Below are 27,538 nucleotides of genomic sequence, written 5' to 3' on the forward strand. Positions count from 1 at the left end.
CTTCTACTAAAAACTCACTTCATAAAATTAGCAGTTTCTTATAAACCTTCAGAAGACAGTGGGCTCTAGTCTGGTGTTAGTATCAGAGGTCTATCTGCATATGCCATTTGGTATTGCAGGTATAAGAAAGAGAAAGGTATTGTATATGCCAAAAATTACTAGTGTTATGATCAAACAAAGTATTCTATCTCTTTAAATATGCAAGATATAGCTAAGAGTTTAGTAGGGAAATGTTCACCTATTTGAGAACTTTATAATGAAGGGGTAGCATACTGATAATTTGTGATATTGCAAAATGTATGAAAATTATGCTTGTAATAGTTTCACAAAATGTCAATACAATAGTAGTCTACAAAACCATATTTTTTGGATGGCAAGCATTAGTGGTGACATTGTGGGCCTTAACGTTTGTATAAGATGGCACCATTTGTTCCTGTGTAAGTAACATAGCTTTTACAAAATTAATACAGTTATGAATAATGTAACTAATAGTCATAACTGCTTTACCAAAAAGTATTTATATTTCAGAATATTTTCATATAACTCATTATGTTTAAATGTTATATTTTTTTCTTACTAACACCCTTTATTTGCATACCCACCCATGGCATGACAGTATCTCATTCTGTTTTTTGCACAATTAATGTAAACATAGAAAATTTCACATTGTTAACAATTCACAAAAAAAAATCCTAACTGCTAGTCTGATCATCCCATGCAGACCATTTCACTATGTATGCTTAGCAAATCATGTGAGCTTGCAGATGCTACTTTACTGTCTTAGTTATAGCTGTACATCTGTACAAGGACTTCAGAAATTAGACTTTGAAAACACTGATGAGTATACTGGTTTCAGGAGTACAGAGAAATATCCTATAAAGAAAAGTATATTCTTACAGGATACACAGGAAGTCTGCTTTCCTGACAAGTATACCCTTATAGGAAGCAATGTCTTAATATACTAATATATTTCTGAATGTTGTCCTAGATCTGAAAGATTCCACAAGAAATTTAATAATATTCTTGTTTTATTTGTTCCTTTCAGGAAACAAGTGCTAGGAGATCTCTACCATTTAGGTTACCTTTCTGTCTTATTTAACACCAGTTGTAAAGAGTTATGCTAATAAAGTAATCATGAATTTATTGTAAGCTATCCATACGGATGGTCAAGAGTAACAATAACTCATATAAGCATACTTTACTTGATTACTATATCTGTAGCCGGGCAGATCCCATTCACAAAAAGGGATGAAAGCATATCAGCAAAGGCAGCACAGAATAATAAAATGATCTATAAACTTTGCAACCAGTATCTCCAGGCTATGCTGTAATAGCATCAAAAGATTGGCAGTAAATTTGGACAGTTAATCTGCTCATTTTATTTCAAGTACAGTACTACAAACTTTAAGCAACATAAAAACAGATGTGTTGTAGGTATGTATTACATAAATTAAAAAGTAGCAAAATAAAAATGTAGGATATTAACAATCAAGGTAATTTGAATTTATGGCAGCAAGAAAAATACACTGTGGTAAAATATGAAAGAGATGTAGTTTCTTAAATGAATAACATTTTCTTTTTTTTTAAAAAAAAACATATTTTTATTTTATTTTACAGTCAAGCAATAAAATACACATATAATCAAGACATAAGAAAAAACAAACAGAATAATGAACCATATAAAACTCTAAGAAAGAACTAAAACCAAACTATATACACTCATCCATAACAAAATTCAGTATGAATTATATAAAACCATTAATACTTATCTAATAAGACTTGTAACTTTTGCTAGGCTGATGTTCATGAGTTATATTAGATGTTCTAGAAAGAATAGTTTTCATTTCTCTATTAGACACACAGTTATATTTATAAATTCAGCAAATAAGATATCTTGTTTATTTTTCCAATTCATGGTGATTACTTTTCTGGCAATGGCTAGCAGTCACCAAAGAAGAGGCATTTGAGGTTTTGGAATCACATTTGGGATTGGAACATTGAATAGCAGCAAATAATCCATAATATGACATTTGTCCGTCCATAGAGTCTTAAGAAAAGATCTAAAATCATTCCAAAATTGTAAAACAACTCTACACTCTGTAAACATATGTATCCAATTAGCTTCTAGAATTTCATCACATCACTAACATTTTTGTTTCAGTACTTTTATATATAAGAACAATTTTATGTGGAATAAAAAAGTTCTATGCATGAATCTCCAAGTGAACAAGTTCCATTAAAGAGATGATGTAAAATTTACAGATTTTAGTAACAATTTTTTTATTATCGTCCGAAAAGTATTCCTTGTTGACTTTTGTAAAGCAATCCCAAAAGGTCCAATCAAATGGCAAGAATTCATCATGTAAAATCCTATATATTGATGAAATGCATGGTCTATGTTTATTATCTGTCGAGTTGATTGGTATAAAGAGTTGTAACAAGTTTGGAAAAGGATCTGCTTCTACTTTAAGTAACAACTTCACTTTATCATCAATGAATTGTTTTAAAGTTTGCAGAGAAAGCCAATTATGGTGATTAACATTAAATCTAGCTAAAAGAAAGTTGATTGAATGTACTTTATTGTTATCTAGAAATTGATACCAGAATTTTAAATTGTTGTCTTTAAAGTCCAACATTTTATCCAAATTAAATGATTCTAAACAATCCCGGGTGTAGGCAATGGGAACTAGCATAAATAATAAATGCTTAATAATGTAATTGCTATCTGTTACATTTTTAAAAGTACTGAAGATTTGATTTATACCATAAGTAAAATGATGAAATTTCTTTTTTTTTAAACAATCAAGTAAAAGCCAATATATTTTGCTAATACCCAGAGAAGATGATATCTGTGTTTTATAACTACTATTAGATATTATATTTATTTCATGTATATATTTCCAGTTTGATATATAGGTAGTGTCTAACCATTGTAGTACTATATTAATAATAGTAGATTTTGTATAAAGTCCTATGTTGGGGAATCCAGTTCCATTATCATCTAACTTCTTATGTGCTAATTATAGGCTATCCTTGGTTTTTTAGGGAACCAAAGAAATTTAAGCAATATTGTGTGATTTGTTTAAAGAATTTTTTGGAGGAGATTAAATTAGTGATTGTGTATAAAATTAAATTTTGGGTAAAATCACCATTTTTATCAATGTGAGTCTATCTTCGATAGTGAGAAAAATTGTTCCAATTATTAGTTAAATTTGTGATTGCATTTATTAGATTTGTGTAGTTTGAACGTATAGTTTCTTTCCATGTAGAATTTGCTAATACCGAAATATTGAATTGATTTATTCCCCACTTTAAGTTTTTATGATTTTGTACATATGTATTTATTTTCTTATTTATTAATAATGTTTCAGTTTTCTTTTGGTTGAAATTTAGGCCTGAGATTTTTTTCAAAAAAATTGATCGATTCAATTATATAATGTAAAGAATAATCTATATCTCTGCTTATTAAGAGAATCTCATCTGCAAATAATTGATTTTTTTTGTACAGTATTCCTCATTTTAAAAAATCCTTTGTCATTTCTTATATAAGTCGCAAACGTTCGATTGATAAAGTGAACAATAACGGCAACAATGGACAACCTTGCTTAATGTCTTTTGATATTTTAAATGATGATAAACATGACCTTTTTTAATATATGCAATGGAGTTATTATATAACTTCAATATTAAATTAGTAAACTCTGAGGAAAAATTATAATTGTTAAGGATTTTGTATAGATAGGACCAGCTGATGGAGTCAAAGGCTTTATCAGTATCTAACCTGATGATTGTTAATTGCTTTTTAGTTTTTATCAATCAGGGTTAATTTAATAATGTTATCTTGTACTTTTCTATGTAGTATGAATCCTGTTTGATCATAATCTATTAAACTAGGCATTATATTGTTTAATCTCTTAGCTAATATGGACATAAAATTTTGTAATCAACATTTAACAGAGAGATAGGGCGATAAGAGGAACATAATTGAGGATCTTTTCCTTGTTTTAGTAAAGCGGAAATTAAAGAATATTTCCAAGGAGGAGGTATATTTAACTCACTTTTAATCATAGAAAATGCATTTAAAAGTATCCTTAGTATAGAGTCTGGGAAATTGTGTATATTTCTGGAATTATACCATCTAAACCTGGAGCTTTGTTATTTTTTTAAGTTTTTAATATGCTCTTTTAATTCCATTAGTGATACTGGTTTATCTAGGATCTTGATTTGTTGTTTTGATAATTTATTTTTTGACATTTTGAAGAAATTTATCAATTATAATACCATTTTCTAGAGAAGGACTTTTATCATTAATCAATTTGTAATGTACTCTAAATGCTTCTAATATATCTTTTAGGTCAGTTTTTTCTCGAATTATTAATCTTATATTTAATTTCATTAATACAATTTGAGTTATTAATGTGTTTAGATCTAATAGCCAACTTATGTAAATGTTTGGGATTAACAGAATAAGATTGTAACTTAAGCCTTTCTAAATTAATTGAAATTTTATGGTTTAAGATTTCTAAATATTTTTGATTTAGGGTTGATAGTTCAGAACATGCAGCCTTATCATTGGGCTTTATATTTAATTTTAATTTATCGATTTTAGTTTGCAACTCTAACAGATTACTATCCCATTATTTTCTTTTTAGAACATACCAATTCTTTATTCTGCCATATATGTATACTTTTAATGACTCCCATAGTATAGTGTCTGATACTTCTCATTTGTTATTAAACTCTACAAATGCATTTAGTTCATTTAAAACACACTCTTTAAAGTCTTTAATTTTTAGTGTATATGCTGGAATCCTCTGCCAAAAGATTGCCATCATATCTTACATTGAAATTAAATGTTATGGCATTATGATTGGAGAGTGGACATGACATTATTGAGACTTCCTGTATTTTAGTATAGAAATTGTTAGAAGCGAAAACCTTATCTATATTAGTTTGAGTTCCAAATCTAAAGGAACAGTGGGTATAATAAAGAGAAATTTCCATTTTCGGTCGTATATATCTCTTAGATTCATTAATTTAATAAAGTAGTTTAGTTTTTTGATTGTGCTGTTATTTTAGGTTTGTTAGTTCTAGAGGTATCTTTATCTGATAGCAGACAATTTAAATCTCCAGCCAAGATGATTTCACCTCTAATCTGTAAGGTTATAGTGTTCGAATGTTTGTCAACAAATGTATTTCCTAATCCAGGTATCCAGTATGAATTAAAAAGTGTGTAATATTTCTTATTTAATTCTGTCACAACTAAACCTAACATTCCCTCTTTTTCTGAGAAAATACTAAGAATTTGGGGCATAGTGGAAATATTTTTCCACAATATAAGAGTCCTCTTCTTTTATTTTTGTAACAAGAGTCTGCTAAAATCGAATAACCATTAAAGGACAGTTTTATCTAAATCTTTTTTAAGTGAGTCTCTTGTAAAAAGATTATATGTGAGCTATTTATTTTGACAAACTTAAGCTAGCTCTTCTTGCATTACTGTTAATGCCATTGACATTTAATGATAAGCACTTATATTCTAATGTGTGTATATTATAATTAGAACATCTGCAATATGATTTTATATATAGTGAATTATATTTACTTTTAACATATTTTATTATGGATGAAATGAACCATTGAATTTTTAATTTTTGAAGTAGAGTACTATATACAATGATATTCATGGAATTAAATGTTTCTGGTTTGTTTAAATTATTAATCAAACCACCCATCCACATCACACACACACACACACACACACACACACACACACACACACTACTCTATGTTTAGCTACTGTCCAGGGTAAAGGATCAAATGATAAACAAAGTAATTATAAAAATATAGTAACCCATCACTATAACAATTACTAAAGATAAATGTTGATCTCATATTACCAACTCTTTTACTGAAGCATACATTCAGTAAAAAAAAGGGGGGGTAAGATTCATTGCCTAGTTAATATGAACAGATTCAAGCAATAATTTATAAATATAATGACAAATGATGAATAATGGCATACCATAGCAACCAGAAGTTAAGGATTATCATAATCAGATGTAATATTTTAACTAAACAGCATTGGTATAACTGCACTTGTCTTTGAAACAATATCTTGTATCTGATTTTTGACTCATTACCACATCCAAAGATATATAGAATCATCATATAAAACAACTGACTCTATAATTTCTGAGCATCACTGCAAATGACCTATGACGTTTTTTTATTCCAGTAGTGTATACAGAATATGGCAAAAACAGCTATATTTCTGTGAACATTTTGGTGAGTTAGAAGAAGTGATTCTTACTCTCTCCCTTCCCCTCTCTCTTTCCCTCCCCTCCTCCTCTCTTTTACTCTGAAAACAAGAACACAAGTGCATCCTCTATTATATATTTATGGGCAGACTGTGCATTAGTATTCACCATATTAATATACGATTTACATAACATCTGTCACTTTTGTTACTATTTCAAGTAAGGATGCAATAAATTTCAGTAAGTGTTCTTCCTGACAACTGCATGTTAGTAAGATATGTTCTTACAGTGATTAATATCAAAGTTATTTTATGCGTCCTAAATATTTTGAGAAATGTAACACAAGATGATAAATTATTTTACAATAAACAGATATGTACCATTTAGAAAGAATTTAAATGTAACAGTTTAAATCAGCATAATGACAGAACATTATTCAAAAAGATGATGCCATTTATTGCCTGAACTACATTTCCCTCTGTGTAAATAAAAGTGTCAACAATAGTACATATGCGAGCTGAAAACACTAAATCATCTGAAATAAAAATACAGTGCTGCTGCAAAAGCTCGGTCTAAGTTTAGCTTACTGTCTGGAAAGAGTGTGTATATTAACTATATACAGTTTTCCAGAGCTATTTTTACTCTCTCTTCTTTCTCTAGATCATGCTGATTGGTTAACTTCACTAAGCTGCGCCTTTCAAACAAGTAGCTCATGCTTTTCACTATTTAGTTTCATTACATAAAGTTCTAACATGTCAACTTTTCTACATTTGATTTCATTACCAAGACAATCAAAAATGAATAAACAGAGATGTATGCCCGCATATTATTGCTAACTCTTAATGGAACACTTCGTACTAGCATTTAAAAACATACCTTCATTTAATCTAGTGAAGGCAGCTGCACAGGTATGGATTTTTTAATTAAACTGGTGTATTTACTAGTTTTTAACTGCCAGCATCAATAAAAGATGAGAGAATATGCATTTAAGTCTTTAGCTGCTTCCATTGTGGCATTCCAGATGAATTGAGTGGGTTCAGAGGTCAACGTTGATTCCCTTGCTTGTCCGCTTGCAGCCAGACACTCGGATATCACTTTTCCTAAAGCAGAAGTCACTGAGGAGGCATTTAAGCAAATCGAAGATGAGCTTCTCTCCTTTTTTTTGTTTGAAATCTTCGGGCAGGAAAAGCTTTGGTAGACAGTTTTAGTGAGAAAAGGTCTCAAGCTGATTTTTTTCCCTGTACAACATCTCCTGATGAAACGAAGTGGAATTCAGTAATAAAACATGTGTGGCAGTTGCTTGAACAAGCACAGTCTAAGATACTGTTTGTGTTAAATCCCCAATGTCTTACAGCTTTCCCAATATAGCTAAACCAATAACAAATATATTAAAGAAAGTACATAAAAACATTAACATCTGCATGTATATATATTTAAAAAAAGGGAATTTTATATATATATGTATATATATATCTATATATATATATATATATATATATATATATATATATATATATATATATATATATATATATATATATATGTATATATAGATATATATATATATATATATATATATGGGTGTACTTTCCTACAATGAAAATTCACTTTTTCGAAATGAAAAGTACATCTCCACTTAAGCGAAAATACACTTTAATGAAAGTGCACTTTCGCTTAAGCTTACCAGACCGAACCTACCACACCACAATGAAGGACATTGAAAAACGGGCTATGCCCTCCACTGTGGTGCAATATATCATGGACCTTAGGGTTAGGGCATGGGTCAAGGTAAGGGGATAGCCCTACTAACTGTTCCCTTACCCTAACCCGTGCCCTAACCCTAAGGTCTGTGACTATTGCACAACAGTGGAGGACATAGCCTGATTTGGAATGTCTTCCACTGTCGTGCGATAGTCATGAACCTTAGGGTTAGGGCACGGGTCAAGGTAAGGGGATAGCCCTACTAACTATCCCCTTACCCTAACCTGTGCCTTAGGGGATAGACCTATGAGGTCTGAGGAAGCATCTGGTGGATGTGAAAGCGCCTACCTGTTTCATTGCTGACTTTTTACAATAAATTTTGAATTTAAGTGCTGTGGTCTTCACTGGTCTTTTCGTTGGACTTATTCTTGACATAGATTATTTGGAGACAGTGAAGTTTGTCTACAGTGGCTACACTTTTGCTTTTCTGATTTGAAAGATACTATACCAACCTACAAGACAAACATAAAAACAACTGAAAACTTTTTGGTCATCACTAAATAAACTACTCCACCCTGGCAAGGCCACCATTCTCTCTCTAAAGACATACAATACAGCAGACTCTGTCACCACACAGTTTAATTCCTGTTTTATACGATCAATATTATCTCTCTTAGACACTAATAGATCTGCCTCCAGTCTCTCTAACCATGTCTAATCAGACCACAGCTCTTCAACGTTAGTCCAGTACTTACCTCACTCATAAGGAAGTTGATCCTTAAACTAAAAACTACTTCTGTAGCTGTAGACCAGCTACTGTCAGACTACCTAAAAATGGCCACAGAAGTCATAACCTTCCCTGTGTCCATACTAATTAATAGGTACAGAGCAGAAAACTATATCCCACCACTGTGGAAAAAACCCTACATCATAGCACTGCACAAAGGCAGCACATTTACAGAGTTTAATAACTACAGACCAATAGTAATTCTCTCCCTCCTCTCCAAAATATTAGAGAAATGCATCCATTTGCAGCTGATGCAGTACCTAACCTGAAATAAAGTGCTCTTAGAAACAGAACATGGCTTTAGGCCCCAGCACAGCACCACTACTGCTGTACTGCATTTTACCAATAATAATAAAACATAGAAACGATGGTCTGCTTGTGTCCGCCATGTTGTTAGACTTGTCAAAGGCAGTTGATACTGTCTCGCACCAGCAACTGCTTGTTCAACACTCCTTAACAAGACTTCACAATACACCTTGTTGCTGTTTCTTAGTTACCTATCTGGCAAGCAACAAGCCATTAAATGGTAACAAACCTACTCATCCTTTCAACCATTTACAACAGTTGTCCCTCAGGGCTCTGTCCTGGGTCTTCTCCTATTTAATGTATCTATTAATGACCGCCACACCTCCACTCACCATGCTAGTTTATTTCAGTATGCAGACAACTCAACATTAATATGTGCGGCCTCAACAATAAATAAGCTCCAAGACATTACCCAAAATGTATTTCCTCTATAGAAACCTGGCTGAAAGAATCAAACCTCTTACTCAACCTGAAGAAAACTTAGTTAATGCTTTTTACTTCAAAAGGTTACCAAAATCAAAAGCAATTTTTGACCACAAATTCAACAAATAATACTGTCATTGAAACTGTTACTCACAGGAAACTTCTAGGGGCTATAATAGATGGCGTTCTCAAATATGACAAACATATACTGCACACTATTAAATCTACTCACCAGAAAATAGGCTCCATTTATAGGATCAATGGATTCCTTACAGATACTACAAGAAAAACTCTAGCCATCACTTTCTTATTGGCATCTCTCTTAATACGACACTCCTATCCTAATAAATTTAAATGATATTCAAAGAAAGAAACTTCCCTCCTGCTACAATAAAATAATTAAATTTGCTACCATTCTCCCTCATAGGACCCACCATTGTCATAGCTTAAAGCAATTAAACTGTCTTGAACTGCACAACTACCTAACATATTCATAACTAACTACAGCACACAAACTCATTTATCATCCAGAAAAATGCCCTGAGCTACATAACTTATTACTGCCCTACTGTCTAGCAAGGGACCTTCATTCTGGTAACAAATTCTTACTACTCACAAATAAGTCAAATAATGTTGCAAGAGACTTGCTCTACTCCCAGTATGTTGCTAAACTCTGGAATAGTATCCCCACACAAATAAAACTCTCCGACAAACTCAGTAGTTTTAAACCACTGCTTAAACAACATCTTAACCAATCCTGATCTTGAAGGTGCTCATCTCAAGGCTGAGACTTTGTGTTCACTATATGATACTCTCCAAATACTCTCTTTAAACAGAATGCACTCAACTTCTCACTGAAATGACAAAACAATTTTTGTACATAGCTGCTGCCTGTACAATCCATTAAGTATGCATGTGGGTTTTCTCTTTAATAGCTTCCACCTTTGTAAAATATTAGAACGTACAAATGTAACTACTGTTTGTCTATAAATGGAAATGAAGCTACTCTGTGTTTAACTGAAACTTAGTTAACAAAGGAGCTCCCCCCACTGCTGCTAAAAGTTAATATTATCCAGTTGGACTTTCCCAATCAACAATGTCAAAAAATAAATAATTCCTTCAGAACTTTTGACTCCTTTTAAACTGAAAGCCCTCATCTTCTATATTAAAGAGGTTACTAGGGTAATCTTTACTAATATATGTACCCTCCAAACCTGAACATCTTGGACCCTCCTCACATAGTCAAAGGACATGATACATACTTGAAACACTCATGGTCTGCCTAAATGAAGAGACCTTGGGAAATGAAATACATTTAAAGTTAAGAATCCCAAAATTCGACATGAAAAAAGTTAAGTTTTGATCAGGAAACAAAAATACTCAAATGAAAATGTCCATAATGACTACGTTTTGGATAAATGTTTATCATCAGTGACTTCCCCTTCCCTGAGATCATTGACACATCTCCATTGAAATTCCCTTCATTGAAATAAACAAGTTAATTTTATATAATAAATGTATACTATGGGGACTTCATCCCCAACATCCTTTTAAATTATATATTAACTGACTGTGAGTCTGTGAAACTAGGAAGAATTTGGAACTTCTGATTGTAAATAATTTATTGTTGAAAACCTTTAGTGAATGCATCTTAGATAAACAGTAGAAGTTAAATTGGCTGAATACCATATCTCTTACATACTACATATGCTTCAAAAATATGGTAAATGCAGCTGAAAAGTAAAAGAAACAAATGATTCCACATGTCCAGAGTTGACAGCAGAAGTAGGTTTAAACAGTAGTAAACATTAGCAGCACAGTATGTTTGTGAGAGGAATTCAGAGCATGTAATTTATTTTTATTTTTATTTTTATTTTACATTTGTTGACCGGGCTAGTCTAACTGGATATATGTCCATTTTCAGTAGAGGCCCAGGGAGAAAAGCTCCAAAGACATGTTTCAAAAGTATAAGTACAAACAATACACAAACATCAGGTATTATAATAATAAAAAAATAGCAATTATCATAGTAAAAAAAGTCATTGACAATGGTACAGTGCAGTAAAAGCCTGGAGGATTTTAAAAGGCTGTACACTGAGGTTAAGAGTTAAAAAAATAGTATGAGTAATGTGTATGGAGACATAGTACAGGTTAGGTAGGAAATAGAGAAAAGGAAGTTGTATTTGTAGTGAAGATAGAATGGATTTACTTAAGAAAAGGTATGTAAAGAGGATATAAATAATGTAGAAAAAGGTAGATTAGAAAAGTATAATCAGATGGAAGATGTAACAGAGGATAGTAAGGACTAGATAGGTACGTTGAGTTTGTAGAGGTATAGGACTAGTAACTTTAGTAAGATATAGTACACAGTAGAGGCATCAAGTTAAAAAAGTGCACAGTCATGAAACACATTATCAATAGGCAGACAGGCATACAAGCTGGAAAGTTCCACAGAGTCCAGTGCATGTAGGTGCTAGGGTTCTGACAGCAAAAACATAGCCCTTGCAAACCATTCTTAGACAGTCTGTCTGTGTACCTCAAGTCACCCATAAGCTTCTTCCCAACATACCCTTTACAGCTGATTAGTACAGAGCTATACTATTCGTCTTAGGCTAGCTAAGTATCAGCAACATCAGTATACCAGAGCACCAGTCTAGTGAGGGGAATCAAGCAGTCAGCTATATTTTATGAAGAGAAGAGGAAACGAGAGGAGATGAGACTTGGCATTACTTTCAAGGTAAAGTGGTGAGAAACAGAGACCAAGAGGTTTTGCAGGTTTACATTACAACTCATGTGATATAGGTATCAAAAGGAAACTGTTGATGAATTTTCATCTAAATTTGGCAGTGTTATTTATAAATTTGCAGAACTAGCGTTCATCAACAAGTAAGGTAAACTGTATCCTTATTGCTCTGTATTGAGAGGAACATATTTGCAAAATGAATCTGTGATACATTCTGTTATTCTACAAGTGGTCCATTTGCCTGGGACATTGGAATCTCTTTCCTAAAACATTATTTGTTTGATGTTTTATTTCTTTACGTATTTATTTGTTTATTTGTTTATATTTGTTTAGTAAAGTATATATACATCAAAGTAAATATAGGGTCCTAGGCTGGTACTCATGAACTTTGAATGCCACTGCTGCCATCAGCTGTAGCAACCATGCTGGCACTGGAAGGATTTGAATCCCATGATTGCCAACCAAACACAAATGGATATATGAGGGACTTGGCAATGGTCCTTTGATCCCCTGCACTGCTGCAGATAAGTTTGATGGCCTGCTAAGAGAGAATATCTCGAGTGACACCACTAGTACATAATAGGTTTAAAGTAAAAAAAAAAGTCGACACAACATTAATTTACAGATTAATCAACCACATGTATCCTGTTTACAACAGTTTGCAGGGGATGTGTTCTGCTGTTCTGGGTATAGACTTCCAATATCAACAACCAGACTAGGACTGCAAACTGCCCATTTACAGAGCTGAGTCTTTAACCTAGAAACCTGGACCCCTTTCTCAGTGCTGTCTCTCTTTGAGCCACAGTGTCTTCCAATTCCCCCTTCCCATAGTAACTACCTTTCAATTAAATTATTTACAGACACACACACACATACACACACACACACACACACACACACATACACACACTCTTGCAAAGAAAGGCTGGGTAGAATTCTAGATCCCCCACAAATTTCATAATGAAAATGTAGTACTGTCACCACTCTAGATTATTGGTCAGAACACAAACCAGTTTGTCAATGCCAATCCCACCATGTTAATAGTTGTTTCTGAATAAAGTGCACTCTTAGTTAAATCCATCAGTGTTACTGTTCTTGAATGTAATCACTTTAACCAAATGTCAAGTTCTGCTTGGAAGCATATATGGTTTATGCATAAATCTGAAAAGTACAAGGTAGATACTTTTTATGAATCAAATTAACCAGGTTCTTGATCATGTCCGGTCTTTGAAAAAAATTGAAATTTAAGGACTACTTTATCAACATTTGACTCTAGAACCTTTTGGAATTTAAAAGAATGTTGCTGCCTGTTAAACTGTTGCCGAAGGAGGGACACCAGGAGCATCTTATACATCTACATTTATGCTATGTAAAGGTACATTTTTAGACTTTAAAAAAACTTTAATATAGTCATGCACCAAAATTCCACTCCATACAATTTCATCTTCTAGACTTTCTACTCCCATAAACTGTTTTCTAATTAACCACGTATCAGAACTTAGATTTATGCCAAAGTCTCCTCTTTCTGTGAATAGTTTTCTTATATCAGAAGCCTTTCTGAGGTCGGTCTTGAGTGTGTCTGCTCTTTTCTTTATATTTAAATAAGAAGTTGAAGCACAATGTAGCATTTAAGCTACTACAGTTTTTCTGAAATATCAGACATTTTATGTGTTTGAAACATTACAGGTTCTCCAGACAAGTTACATTTTGATTACAATGGGATAGAAGTCTGGCTTACTTAAAGTTCGAATAAAACACTGTTCTTATTATTATTGTTATTACAACTAGACAACAGATCTGTCTGTTAAGTATGCTGGACTTACCCTGATCCTCTCCAAAAGCACTAATTTTGTAAAAATTATGTGAAGTAGCTAAGGTACATAATGAAGCAGTAGTGTCTTGAAATGCAACATATACCACAGGTGTGGTGAACAGAACAGTTGGTTCCTTTTGAAGACCTAGACAGAGATACCTTACTGTTGATCCAGCAGTGAGGCTAGCTGTAAACATTTTACTGGCTTTTCTTCTTTTCAGAGACATAATACTCATCAGACATTGAAAACATGTCAAAAACAGACATTCTTTATTGCAGGTTGCAGGATTTATGGCTGAGCTTTCTAGGTACACATATTCTTAAAAAAAAACAGTTGTGTGGCTTCTAGAAAAGAAGCCCTCCTGCTTTATCTCTGTCTGTGACCATAAACTTCTGCATAGTGCACAACCCATGTTGTCCCAGTTAAATAATTTCCTTAGTCTGTGCTCCCATGATGGAACTTTAAGGCTGTTGTCTTGCATGACATGTGTCTCCCATATGAACCTTAAAACTGGGAATATAGCTTCAGCACTACAATTCCCTTAAGTTTTGCTTCTCCCAAGTAAGACTTATTGGTAGCATTGGTAGCATTCATTTAACAGGAGCCTATTTCAGTTTTCTGAAAACAGCTTCATGCTGCATAGACTGCAAGATTACTTAAAAATCTTCCTTGTGAAATTTCAGTAACCTCTTAAATTATTCCATTCAGTCTATTCTTAGGTTTATACTGGGCTAATAACCACAAGGGCCTTTTTAAGCCTAGCCATGCATTCCAAATGTATCTAGCAAGTTTAGTGCCCTATGGGTTATTTTTTCAAGTATGTGCAAGCTAGGGGTATGTCTGATCAAACATCTGCAGTTTGCTTCTATCCATTAGACACATAGGTGACGGACCGAGGTGAATTTCTGATTTCCCATCCATCGTTCCGTGTTTTACTTGAATAGAATCAGGGAAGAACTCCGATTCACATGAATGGGAAGCCTATTCCAGGGAAGAAGCATTCTCTGAGACACATACCTATCCCTCCAACATGTCCTATTTTATGTTGCAAGAAAGGTGTTAGTTCCTGGATCGCGTAGTTATGATGCCATTTGTTTTGTGAATATGCAGAAGCCTGTATAAGCAGGATCCTGTAAAGCTTTTTCTGCAAGGCATAGATCATCCCTCAACAGTCTGTAGGGGACAGAGTATAGGAATATCGCTTTGAGGTGATTTGTCTAGGACATGTTGTTAATGCCCTTTCATTTTGTGAGTAATCTCTGTTGCATGTGTCTGGTCAGGTACATACTGAAGGGGGCAGTGTACTTAATAATGGGACAGATGAGGGTTGAGTACAGTGAAATGATGACTTCCTTACACCTTGATGCCATGCCCTTACTTATAAGTTGAGCAACATAAAATTATTTCCTTACTACCTTAGACACTTGTTTGTCAAAAGTCAGGTTAGCGTCTACATACATCCCTGAATCCTGACTACTGGGTCTACTCTTAGGGATGTGTTATCCATCAGATAATTTTCTGGAGTAGCCAACTTCCTATGGTGGGAGTGTTGGCAAAATGGTTATGGTGTTTACCTTATAAACACAAGTCACAGGATTTCATTATTACATGGGGTAATTTGCTAGGCTTAAAATAGCCTACAAGGGCAGTTAGTCTAGTAATAATCTATGAACCAAAGAATACTGCTATGCATTACTTAGTACAGAGTTTTAAACCGTGTTTATCTCACCAGTTGTTTGTCTGTGTTAGCCCTTCCTGAAGGATATTAGCATCTTGAGGTGATTGTTTGACTGCTCCCAGTTTGGAATCACCTGCAAACTTGGTCAATCTGAGGCCGAGAGGCCATTGATATTGGCCTTGACTCCCGAGAAGTACATGCTGACCAGCCTTTTTGTGGAGATGGACTCCCCTACCCTAACATCATGGCTCCTATCTGAGAGCCAGCTGGCAATCCAGAGTGTAACATGAGGTTTATGCTTATTTCCATGAGTTTGTTTACAATGTCCCAGTGGGATATTCTATCAAATGCCTTGGCCAGGTCAAGATAGGTAGAATGCACCATTTTTCCCTTGTCCATTCCATCAGTGACCTTCTTGAAGAAAACTACTGGACTGAGTAGGCATGATCTTCCCTTGACAAAACACATTGCAATAACCTTTTTGAATTCCCGCCAAATTGCTGTGCAGTGAATATAAAAGAAAAGTACTGCAAACATTGCTTGAAATAAATTTGTTTGCTTATGCAAATACGGGGGATAGCTGCCACCAGCTCCCTGTTTCTATATCACTTAAATTTCCTTTTCATTGCTGTAGAAGATGACGCTTTATGTCGTGCAACAAACTAAGGATTTGCCAGATATAGAAATGATTTGTTAATTAAAAAATCATATTCTTCTGGTGAATTTTGTGTTATAGCCTGAGATGCATTACTGTGTGCTGCATAAAAACATTAATATTTCAAACATTTGCTGACCCCTCTCCCCCCACATGCTTCTTCATGCTATTCTGTCACAGTAATAATGTGTATTTTATTATTTGTAGTCGAATGTTTTAATTAGAAAGATTTGTGTGGGCTGCTATGCTGTTTCTGAGAGTAGGACAGTAATGCTAATATGTGGGCATGCTGTTAAGATGGCAATAGATGTGGCTTCTTATCCTACATCTCAGGGATTGCTGTACTCCAATATAACCTAAAATACTGCCTCTTTGGTCAAGAAATTCAAAATGTATAATCTTGATTGAGAACTCTATATAGATGCACCACTTTGGAAATTAAGTCATAGATCACAACTGTTCTAAAGTTGACGCTTACATAAGTTTGCAGGCATTTTAATATATGGTTGTATAAAACAGTGACTTAATTTAGGTCTGGCAATAGTCTGCTACTTTTCTTTGACATTACATTTGAAAAGTATTTTGTTACCAACTATATATTTTGTGTAATTGGTGGAAGATGTTCCCAGAGTGCACTTATTGACAACCAATGTAAAGAACTGGCATTAATTTCTGCAACTATAGACTGAGGTTTGAGACCTGGTCCTGGCACCATGCAGTCTTAACTGAGAGAAGAAAAATCAAGCATCTGAAAGCCAAGCCTATGTTATTAGGGAAGGGCTTTGATGCATTGTGGTTGCCATCTGCTAGACAGCAGAGTCATAGTATTTGTGGAGCTATCAGCATTAATGGCGAAGCAGACGTTTGATGTTTGCATGTGCTAGAGCTTGTATACACTGTTAATTAAGTCATTATACCTCACTGTATGGATTTTAAGGTAGGAGTAATAGTTAAATGCAAGCCATTCCCCTTCAAATGTTATCCTTCCCTCTTTCCTCCATCCACACATCAGCAATCAATTACCTTGTATCCATCTACCAGCAACAGAGGTACATAGCACATATAGTGGGTCTTGTTGTGGTATCACCTACTTTCAGTAGTCTAGTGTGTTTCCCTGCAAGTACAGCAGTGCACAGCTTAAAGAGACAGTAATCCAAAAATACAAAAGCCAGCACAAAGGTGTATAAGGTGCAACTTTTAATAAAAAGTTAACACATACAGACCGGTTTCGGCATACATAAAAAAGCCTTCCTCAGTGTACACATAGGAAAGTATAGGAGCAAAAGTCACTCTCTTCTGTGGACTACTAAAGCTAGCATGGTAAAATGCAACTATCACATACAATTCCACTAAAGTATCAGTAGAATTTGTTCATCACAATGGAATAGTCATGTCTTTTCCTGCAAAATGCATTTAATATTGTACTTTATTTTGCATATTTGTTTTATTTCCTGTTTTATTCAGCTGGCTGTGAGCACAAATTAACAAATGCAGAGGGGACAATTTCTAGTCCAAACTGGCCAGATAAATATCCAAGTCGTAAAGAATGTACATGGGAGGTATCCGCTACTCCTGGTCACCGTGTGAAAATAGTAAGTATTTCTTTTAATCATGGTAAAGGAACATTTCATTTTTATTCATTCATTCATTCACTCCTTTACATTTATGATACTCTCTTTCTTCTGCTCAAGGCTGTGGTGGAACAGATGTCACTCTTGGCAAACAGCATGCATAAGGCAGATTACCATTCCTGGATGGGGCACCAATCCATTGTGAAACATACGCACAGACACATATTTCCATCTGCCCCCCACCCCCACCATAAAATAATATTATGTGACTTACTTATTACTCCTTTTTTGGGTAAACTAAGGAGCAGTTCTCCAAAACCAAACTTATCACCAGGGGATATTTGTTTATATTTCTTTACTGGCATAGTGCACTGATCAGTACTGATCACTTTTAGGCTTAGCCTGGGTGAAATACAAACATTTCACAAACATGTAAATAATAGGTTCATAGGTAGTTGGTAGGCATGCAGTCCAGGAGACCATTAATTAGCCTTGTCCAAATTCCCAAATGCTGCAAAGCACTGTCTGGTAAAGTAACTTGCTCACGATCACACAAAAGGCAAATGAAGGCTGAGGGAATCAAACCCTGTACTAGAGGAAGTGACGTGTTACTTGTGCATAACCTTAATCCTCTTTGCCAACTGCCAAACTCTTCACCAACTGCAGTTAGAGTATCTCAGATAAATTATGTGGAAAATGTATATGTACATGATAGTAAATGGCAGGGTGCAATGTGCAATATTTTCATTAGTTTCTAAACCGGATCAAACTTCAGTGATTCTGTGAGAGGAGCAGAGAAGTGAATAATAGAGAAAAAAAGAGGGATAGTGTGTTAGGTGATATATCCTATGTCAAAGAAGCATCATTTGTCTTGGATGAAGAGTTGCTTTTTGAGTTGAATTCTGAATTTGGATTAAGTGTTGATTTCTTGTAGAATGATGGGGTGAGCCTGCCATAGAGGAGATGCCTGAGAGGAAAATACATATACAGTGTTGTGGAATTTGATTCTAGGGGTAAAGAGAGTTGGCGTGGCTTGTGAGTAGTGTCTCAGGTTGTATGAGGAGGTTTTCATAAAGTGTAGCTGCAAAGGAAGTAAATGTCTGGAGCTGAAATAGTTTGTAGAGTTGGGATCCTAACTGTAGGTTAGATATTTGTTTTATGGGTAGCCATTTGACTTTTTCTAGGGTGATACAGGGATGTTAATTGAGGGGTGAATTTGTAATGAATTGGCAGATGCTGTTGAAGATTGTCTACAGTGAGGTAGTGTTTTGATTGGTGGCAGATGTGAAAATGAGTAGCCTATATTCTAGCCAACAGAGAACTTTTTTGCTGACTACTGCTCTGAATGGTTGAAATACAAAAGGAGACTTTGTTGGCACAGAAGAGGGGGGAGTTTATTTTTTCTTTCACTCTATGTGGAAATGGAAGTTTAGAGCTCGATCAGGCCGTAATCCTAGATATTTGAAGGTAGAGGCAGGTTCTCTGGTATGGTTGTGTAAGAAAGGATATTTAAAAGGTCATGTGCTTGGTGAATTTTCTGTGGAGTTTCAAAAAACATAGTTATTATCTTGAGGGGGTGAGAAGTAATTTATGGTTTATGAGCCACTACAGGAGCTCATGCAAGTCTGACTAGAGCTGGGAATGAATATTGGTGTAAAGGTAACTTTTTCGGTAAGTGACCATGTTGTTTCAGTATGACTAGAAGATGGGGAGGTCACAAGGGAGTTTAATGAATATAGAGTGGGACATGATTTGAGCCTTGTAGTACACCATTGATCATAGGTGCAAATTCCGATCAGGAGGATCCTGTTTTAGCTCTAAAGTTCCTGTCTGTGAGGAAGTTTTCAAACCAGGGAGTACTGTCTAAGTTTATTCCATTTCATTTAGTTTGTTTAGGAGAATATAGTGGTCAATGTGGTCAAATGCATTTGTCAGGTATATAAATATGGTACTACTGAGAAGCCCTTTAGCAATGTTTTGCAGGATGTTATTGGTTAAGGACCAAAGTGCTGTCACAGTATTTTGTCCAGGCCAGAATCCATACTGTTTGCAGGAGAACTTGTGGTACTGCTGATTGAAGTGAGAGAGTTGGGTGTAGACTATTTTTTCTAGAAGGTTCCTCAGAGTTGGGAAGGTGGATATTGGATGAAAATGACAGTTTTTTTGGGGGGGAGGGGTGTTAATTAGAGCAGTTTTCCAAATATTTGGCATTATGTAGTTCAGAGAAGGTCAGATGTGAGATTTATATTACTCTTTTTGTGAAATGTCATGCATCTCAGGATGTACACTTTAAGTTGTTTGAGAAATCCTTTTTATATGTGGTGGTTATGTTTCACTCAGAGTGGATACAGAAATGTAGTTGAATAAGTTAAGTTCCCTTAGAAAAAGATACTTTCCACATGATCTAATTCCAGCCCATGTTCTTCTCTTCTTCGGTAGCATACACATACCAGATAGAAGCAAGACTGTCCCTCACTGATAGATGTAAACTGCTCCCAGTCAGTGCATTGAGCCGAGTTCCCTGCTGAAGCACTCACAGACTTTAACAGCACAAATGAATATCTAGTGTACATCTCTGAGACGTATCTATATAAAACGGGCATTTCTGAGACCAGATATTGACTGTTCTTGAGAAGAAGAATTATCACCACATGGGAGTTATGGAGAATGAGATGGGAAAGAGAGGTGGCTAGATACCTAAAATGTACAGAATAGGGAGAGGTAAACACCAAAAATGTGGTGCTAATTAACAGTAATGCATATTTGTGTATAAATAATGGCATATCTCTTAGCTGTATATATCCATATAGTTACTATTCAAAATATTTGACTGAAAAGTTTGTGAGGGTATAAAAAAGACTGACTTATAAATGGCTGAATGCTGATTTCTGTAGAGTAGGTAAGTAGGGTATGCAGGAAAATTAATGTTGACTGAAAAGGTCTAGTAATTAGCATATATGTGTGAGTGTGAATGGGTTAGGGTTAGAGTGAGAGTTATATAAGGTAATAGATTTACTGTTTTGCATGTTTGGTGTCATGAGTCTTATTTGTCCTTTTGTCTTCTTTAGTGGTACTATTGGGGAAAGGATTTTTAGTAATGTAATGTGTAGGGTTAGGTTTGGGTGGGGGTAGGGTTAGTATTTTTCTGTTACTGTTCGTGTAACCTGGACACAGTAGGTTAGGTAGAGTGGGGCAAAGGGGAAAAGTGCCCCGAGAGCAAATTGTTGGGGATCACAATCGTCCGATCCTAACTGTTGTTTGATGCATACTTTCATTTAAACGCCAGTATTGCAATATGCAGTCAAGCCTGAGCACTGTAGCACTCTGTGTGTGTGGTCTAAACTGCAGACACTGTTTGCTTCAGTTTAAATGTAAAAAAAAAAAAAAAAATTTACCAGAATCCCGAGAGTTGTAGTGTTCCATGCAGGGTATTAACTGTAGCAAGGTCAGGGTGCAGAAATGGGACCTGACTGAATGAGATGGGGGGGGGTATGTTGTCTTCTGGCCACCTGGTTGTTGTGCCAGGAGAAGAAACAAATGTTTTTTTCACTCTTTCCTTGAAGAGCTGGAGGAAGGATACAGACTGGGCACATGCCTGCAGGAAGGCAGTCAATTGGCATGGCATCCTGCAGTTTTGGAGAAATACTGAGGGGGTGGAGTCTGCATGTCCACCCCGCAGTTGGGTGGGTGTTCGAAAGACATGCGTAAATGGGCATGCCTTAGTTGAAGGTTGAACATTGAGCTGGCACCTCAGCGTTCATGAAAATCTACTGCCAATCATTAGCGGACCGGTGTTCCACTGTGGCGACCCCTAACCGGGAAAAGTCGAAAGACAACAACAACTGAGGGGGTGGGCACTTGTCCATGGTACCAGCAAAGAGAGCTAGCTCCACTTCTGTCTGGGCAGCATCTGCAGTTAATGATTTGTGATCAGTGGCCTACCTTAGTAAACAAATATAAATAAATAAAGTCACACAGCGATCTTCAACTCTTCTGTTCCCATCTCCTCTTGTTGTCTACAGAACTGTTGACGTCACCTAAATATACAAGTGTCATTTAGTATCATGCAGTCTTATTATGGAGAGCAGGTATGAAGTGAAGATATTTGTATATCACATTATATTAACTTTGTTGATTTATTTTATTTTATTATTTTATTATTAATTGTTTACACAGAAAGTCCAACTGGACATGCGTGAATGGGCATACCTTCGTTGAAGGTTGTGCATCAGGGCTGGCAACTCGGCACGTAACCGGAGTTCCGCTGTGGCAACCCCTAACCGGGAAAAGCCGAAAGACACAACAACAACAACATATATATGTATGTATGTATGGTAAAATGACACATGTACAGTTTCATTAGTAATCAGAAATATAAAAAGATCAGTTTGATAAAGGTTACCAGGAAGTAATTTAAAAAATATATTTAATAAAAGTAATGGCTTACAGCAAATTACAGTAATTAAGTATGGTGAAATATGAAGTTGATATTATATGTAGTTCTACATTATGCAATTGCCGTGTCAGTACATGCTGGTATGTGGTTCAGAAAGAGATGTACTATAGTTCCAGGATATCTTTTAATATAGTCAGAAAATGTAGCGGGATAATTGTACTTATTTGTAGTTAAACTGACAAGAGTATAGTAGTAGGACAGAGGAAAGATTGTTGTGTACACTGCCTATGTATACACATATTTAGGGTGGCTATTGCAGGAGAGCTTCGAGAGAAATTGAGAATATAGATGAGAAACTAATTTGGTAGAGAAATTAGGAATTATATTAGTTATGCAAAGTTATCTGGGAGTACAGTAGGAACAGTGCCAGTTATCTAAAAATGTTTTTTGAGTTTGAATTTAATTCTTTTGTTGCTGTTGTGGATTTGCTTGAGGACTAGTGGTATGGAGTTCCAAGTTTAGGCAGTAATGGAAGAGCAAAGGGGGTTGCAGGCTGGGTTATTATGAGTCTTAGAAAATGAAGAAGAATGTGCTTAGTGGAACAAAGTGGCCTGTTTGGAGATTAAGGTTGTAACAGATCTGATAGGACTGGGCAGTAATCAGGGTTATTGATGAGTTTATGTGCCAATGCTAGTTGTATAATGTTTAAGTAGTATGATAGTTCGAGCCGGAAAGGGCCAGTCAGGGGTTGGATTTGTAGTGGTGATTAGCAGCGAATGTAGCTATTTTATTCAATATGAGGGTTAGTGCAGCCTGCAAGTTAACCAGTGTATAGGGGAGGCATAGAGGAGTTTTGAAGTAACACTGTAGAGGCTAGATGTATCCTTGCTGCAGAAGTAAGATAAGGTTTGATTCTGTGCAGAGCTCCCAGTTTTTGGTGAGTTTTTCTTTTAATTACTTTGCTGTCATGAATATCAGATTTCAGTTTTCATCAGTTATAATTACTAGCAATTTTGTGTGGGTGTTGTTTCAAGAGGTTATTGTAAATTGGGGTTTTAGTATGGAATGCTGCTTGGGAAAGAATAGTATTCATTTTGATTTTTGAAGGTTTAGAAAATTTGAGACTTGGAGAGTCAGGTTTCAATGGCTGTAAGAGATTCTGGTGGGATCTGTTGTACTTTGTCCACATTAGTAGCAGCGCACAGAACACTAGAATCATTTGCATACTGTAATATGGTAGCCTGCGTACTGACTTTACGAATGTCATTTATAAAGATGTTGAAAAGAAGTGTGCCAAGGATGGAGCCTTGGGGAGCTCATCTAGATATAGGTAGGAAGATGAGAACGAGTTGGTACATTTTATAGATTGGGATCTTTCTGTGAGATAGCTTTCAAACCATGAGAGAAAAGTGGAGTGAAATCCAAGAGCAGACAGCTTTTGAATGAGTAGGGTGTGGGAGACTGTCGAAAGCTTTTAAAAAGTCTGAGAAAAGTGCAGATATTAGATTTCCTTTATTTTTGTGACAGTTGGTGAAGGTTGTGAAACTAAGTAAAGCAATGGTGGTGCTTTAGTGTGGAAGAAAACCATGTTGAGCAAGTGACAAAACACAAGTTTGCAACTAGTAACATAAAACTTTTAAGCAGCACAGGACATCATGATCTAATGTTCTGTTTTACTGTGATCCTCCTTGTAACTTAAACTGCCTTGTGTTAACTGTTCCCAGTTTGTGTTTTTATTTATTTATTTGGCAGTTGTTTACTTTTTCTGAGGAGGCCCAGGAAGAAAAGCTCCAGATGCATATGATTAACAGAATGAAAAACTAGACAGACATAATAAAGTCATAAAATTCAAGCACAAAAATTTGAAAAACTACACATTAGTTTGTCAGAATAAAAAAAATCAACAGGCATAGTAAAGTCATAGTGTTCAAGCATAAATTATATGGAAAGCCTAATAGTAGGAGGTTGCAGCATCATTTACATAATTGATGATTATCATAATGATTATTAATATTCTAGGGTCATGAAATATGGTAACAGTTTATACTGGTGAAGGAGTAGGATAGCACGAGTTGAGAAGGGTGGGGTGTGATACAGGGGACAGTAGGAGTAGATTTGAAAAAGGTATGACTGTATCCTCACGGGAATATGTATAGAGGAAGGTAGGGTAGGGTAAGTTAGTAGTGAGACAGAGAGAGTAGAGGTAGAAAAGGTTATAAGAGTACTTCAGCCTGGACTCATACAGGAGTAAATACAAGCTTTGTTGAGGTATTCTTTTATAGAGGTTTTGAAGGAGTGCAGGTTAGTAGCAGTTTTGATAGCTAAAGGAAGGGAGCTCCATAATTTTGCCACAGAGTAGGAGTAAAGGCTTAGGCCTGGGGTACTGTCAGGTTTATAAGTTGTGAGGAGATGTTTGTCTTCAGATATAAGATTTTTATTTGGGATGTAAAAGTTGATTAATAGGCTAAGAGAAGGACAAGCTAGTAGGTTGTGGGTGATTTTGCAGGGTTCCTATTAGAAGACCTAAGATGCATTCTTTTAAATGCGTCTCGGTCGAACATAAAAGACGGAAACGGCAAAATATTGAAGCGGCATGTAAGCAAATTCATTCCCTGGGAAAGAATTTGCTTGGCCACTTCGGTACTTTGCTATTTTCAGCACTGTAGTGCGGTCTCAGAGTTGGTATATTTAAGTAGGGTGGGTGTGGGGGGAGAAGCCCCCCACTTAATGTAATGTTATAAAGTGTTTTCTTTCTTTTTTTTTTTTTGTTGGAATGCTATTCTGACAATTTGATATTGTAAGCTTTCGCTTACATAGGGTCGATTAATCACTGTTCGCTTTTTTAAATGTTCAGTGATGTAATATAGACCCGATTTTGCATACCATAGTAAGTTGTATGTATTGGAGGTAGAAGGGGAGTTCAAGCCATCTTTGGGAATGTGGGGCTTTACAGTGATAGGTTCATACGTTGGTACTAGGCTATCAGCCCTAGGGCCTATACAAGCCTAGCCATAACAATTCCCTGGCTATTTCTTTCCACACTATTTACTTCTCTGGACCCCTGTCTAGCAGGGTGACTGACGTGATCCCAGGGGTGAATTTCCTTTCTCCCATACAATCGTCAAGGTTCCTTTTGAAGAGGGCCAAAGAGGCACTCTGCTTGACATGTATGGGCAGTCTATCCCAGAGTCTGGAGAGTCTCTGAGTCAGGAACCTATCCCTACAGCATGTTTTGTTTATTGTGATGACAAGGTTTAGATCCCTGGAGCATGTGGCTTTGAAGGATTGGGATTTCTTTAAGTGTAGCATGTCCAACAGCTCTGGGTTTGACATGGCCTTGTATGTTAAGCAGATGTCACCTCTGAGTAGATGATATTTGACAGAGTATAGCTGGAGTTTTTTAAGGTGGTCAGCATAGGGCATCTGCTTTAGGCCTGTGATTCATTTAGTGAGGTATTTCTGCGGCCTTTCCAGTTGTTGCAGGTGTCTTGAGAGGTACATACCAAATGGGGCGTTATATTCTATAATGGGTCTAATGAGGCATGAGTACAGTGGGACAATGATCTCCTTTTTTCTGGATGAAAAGCCAAGCCCTTAGTGATGAGGTGTGCCACATCGAAGAATTTCCTGACTGTTGTGGCGATGTGGTTATCGAAGGTGAGACCACTGTCCACGTGTGTCCCTAAGTCTCTTATCACACTTTTGGTGTTTAGTGTACTGCCACCTATGTGGTCATTTACGGGTACATGTTTTTTCCCAAAGGGGATAACTATACATTTCTTGGCATTGAGCTTGAGCCCATGGCTCTGGCACCAAGCATCTGTTTCTGTAAGGCCCTTTTGTAGAGTATCCACATCATTTGGAGATTCAGTAATGGCTCCCAGTTTGCAGTCATCTGCGAACTTTGTTAGCCAGAGTCCCTTAGTATTGGCCTGTACTTCAGAGAAGTAGATGCCAAACAAGAGTGGTCCCAGGACTGAACCCTGAGATACTCCATTTGTCACTTGTCTGGAGGTGGATTTGGAGTCAGCTACTTTTACAGTGTGGGTTCTGTCAGTAATCCAGTTGTCAATCCATCGAGTGACGTAGGGATTATTGCCCAGCTTAGTAAGTTTATCGATGATTCCAGAGTGGGGGATGGTGCCAAAGGCCTTGGCGAGGTCCAGATAGGCTGTGTGGACCGCCTTACCCTCGTCCACAGCTCTGGAGACTGATTCAATGAAGTCAGTCTGGTTCAGGAGACAAGATCGGCCCTTCACGAACCCAAACTGGGTGGGGTCCAGTGTTTGAAGTTTGCCAATGTCTTTGTTTATAAGTTCCATGATAATATGTTCTGTGGCCTTGCAGATCAGGCTTGTCAGACTGATGGGGCGGTAGTTCCCGGGATCCAAGTTGGATCCCTCCTTGTGGAGTGGGATAACTGTAGCTGTGCGCCACTCAGTGGGCACGAAGCCTGAGGTGAGGCTATGATTAAACATGACACTTAGGTGAGGTGCCAGTTCATTTTGTAGTTCTTGTAGTACACAGCCCGGGATGTCATCTGGTCCCATGGATGCTGTATTCTTAGCTTTGGAGAGTGCATTTTTTACCTGTGTGGCCATTATTACCAGAATTTGGCAATCTTCCAGTATTGAGATAGGCCATTTAGGGGTGAGAGGGGGGTAAAGTTGGCACTGAATCGGTCTGCCAGGATATTGGCAATATCCTTGGGATCAGTATATTTAATGCCATTCTGTTGTAGCTCAGAGCAGATCTGAGCATTGCCATTTAGATTCTTGACATAGTTATAGAATGACTTGTTGTTGTCTTTGGCATCTTTGGCAATTTTATTTTCATAACTAGCTTTGGAGGATTTTATGAGGGATCTCAGCTTCTTACTGCGGCTGATAAGGGAGTTTTTTGCATCCTGGGATTTTCCTCTTTTCTGCAACAGTTTCTTCCTTTTGTTGTAAAGTTTGTTTATTGCAGGGGACCACCAGATTGGCTTCATTTTTTTGGAGGAGAGCATCTTGGTTCTATTTGGGATGGCATGATTCATGCATGAGTGGATGTGCTCGTACAATGCCTTAGTGTAGGACTTAACAGTTGAACTTTCAGTTCCCGTCTGCATGGGTGTCATGAAGTTTGTCATTTCTGACTTGAGTAGCATGAAGGTGGCTTTGGAGAAGTTAGTTATGAGTTAGAGGGGTTGCATTTATGGCAAATTT

At 36.1% G+C, this 27,538-nt stretch overlaps 1 protein-coding gene across 1 annotated transcript in view; it reads left to right on the forward strand.

The window, feature by feature from the left end:
* The window catches only part of TLL2 (tolloid like 2), a 2,712,623-nt gene that overhangs the window by 2,626,923 nt on the left and 58,162 nt on the right, over nucleotides 1-27,538 (forward strand). The window contains exon 18 of the mRNA XM_044056577.1: nucleotides 17,829-17,956. Within this exon, the coding sequence (XP_043912512.1) occupies nucleotides 17,829-17,956 (128 nt within the window). The remainder of the gene's footprint in view (nucleotides 1-17,828; nucleotides 17,957-27,538) is intronic.

The sequence above is a fragment of the Protopterus annectens genome, chromosome 14.part0, assembly GCF_019279795.1.
Source record: "Protopterus annectens isolate FY-2018-M chromosome 14.part0, PAN1.0, whole genome shotgun sequence".
NCBI lineage: Eukaryota > Metazoa > Chordata > Ceratodontiformes > Protopteridae > Protopterus > Protopterus annectens.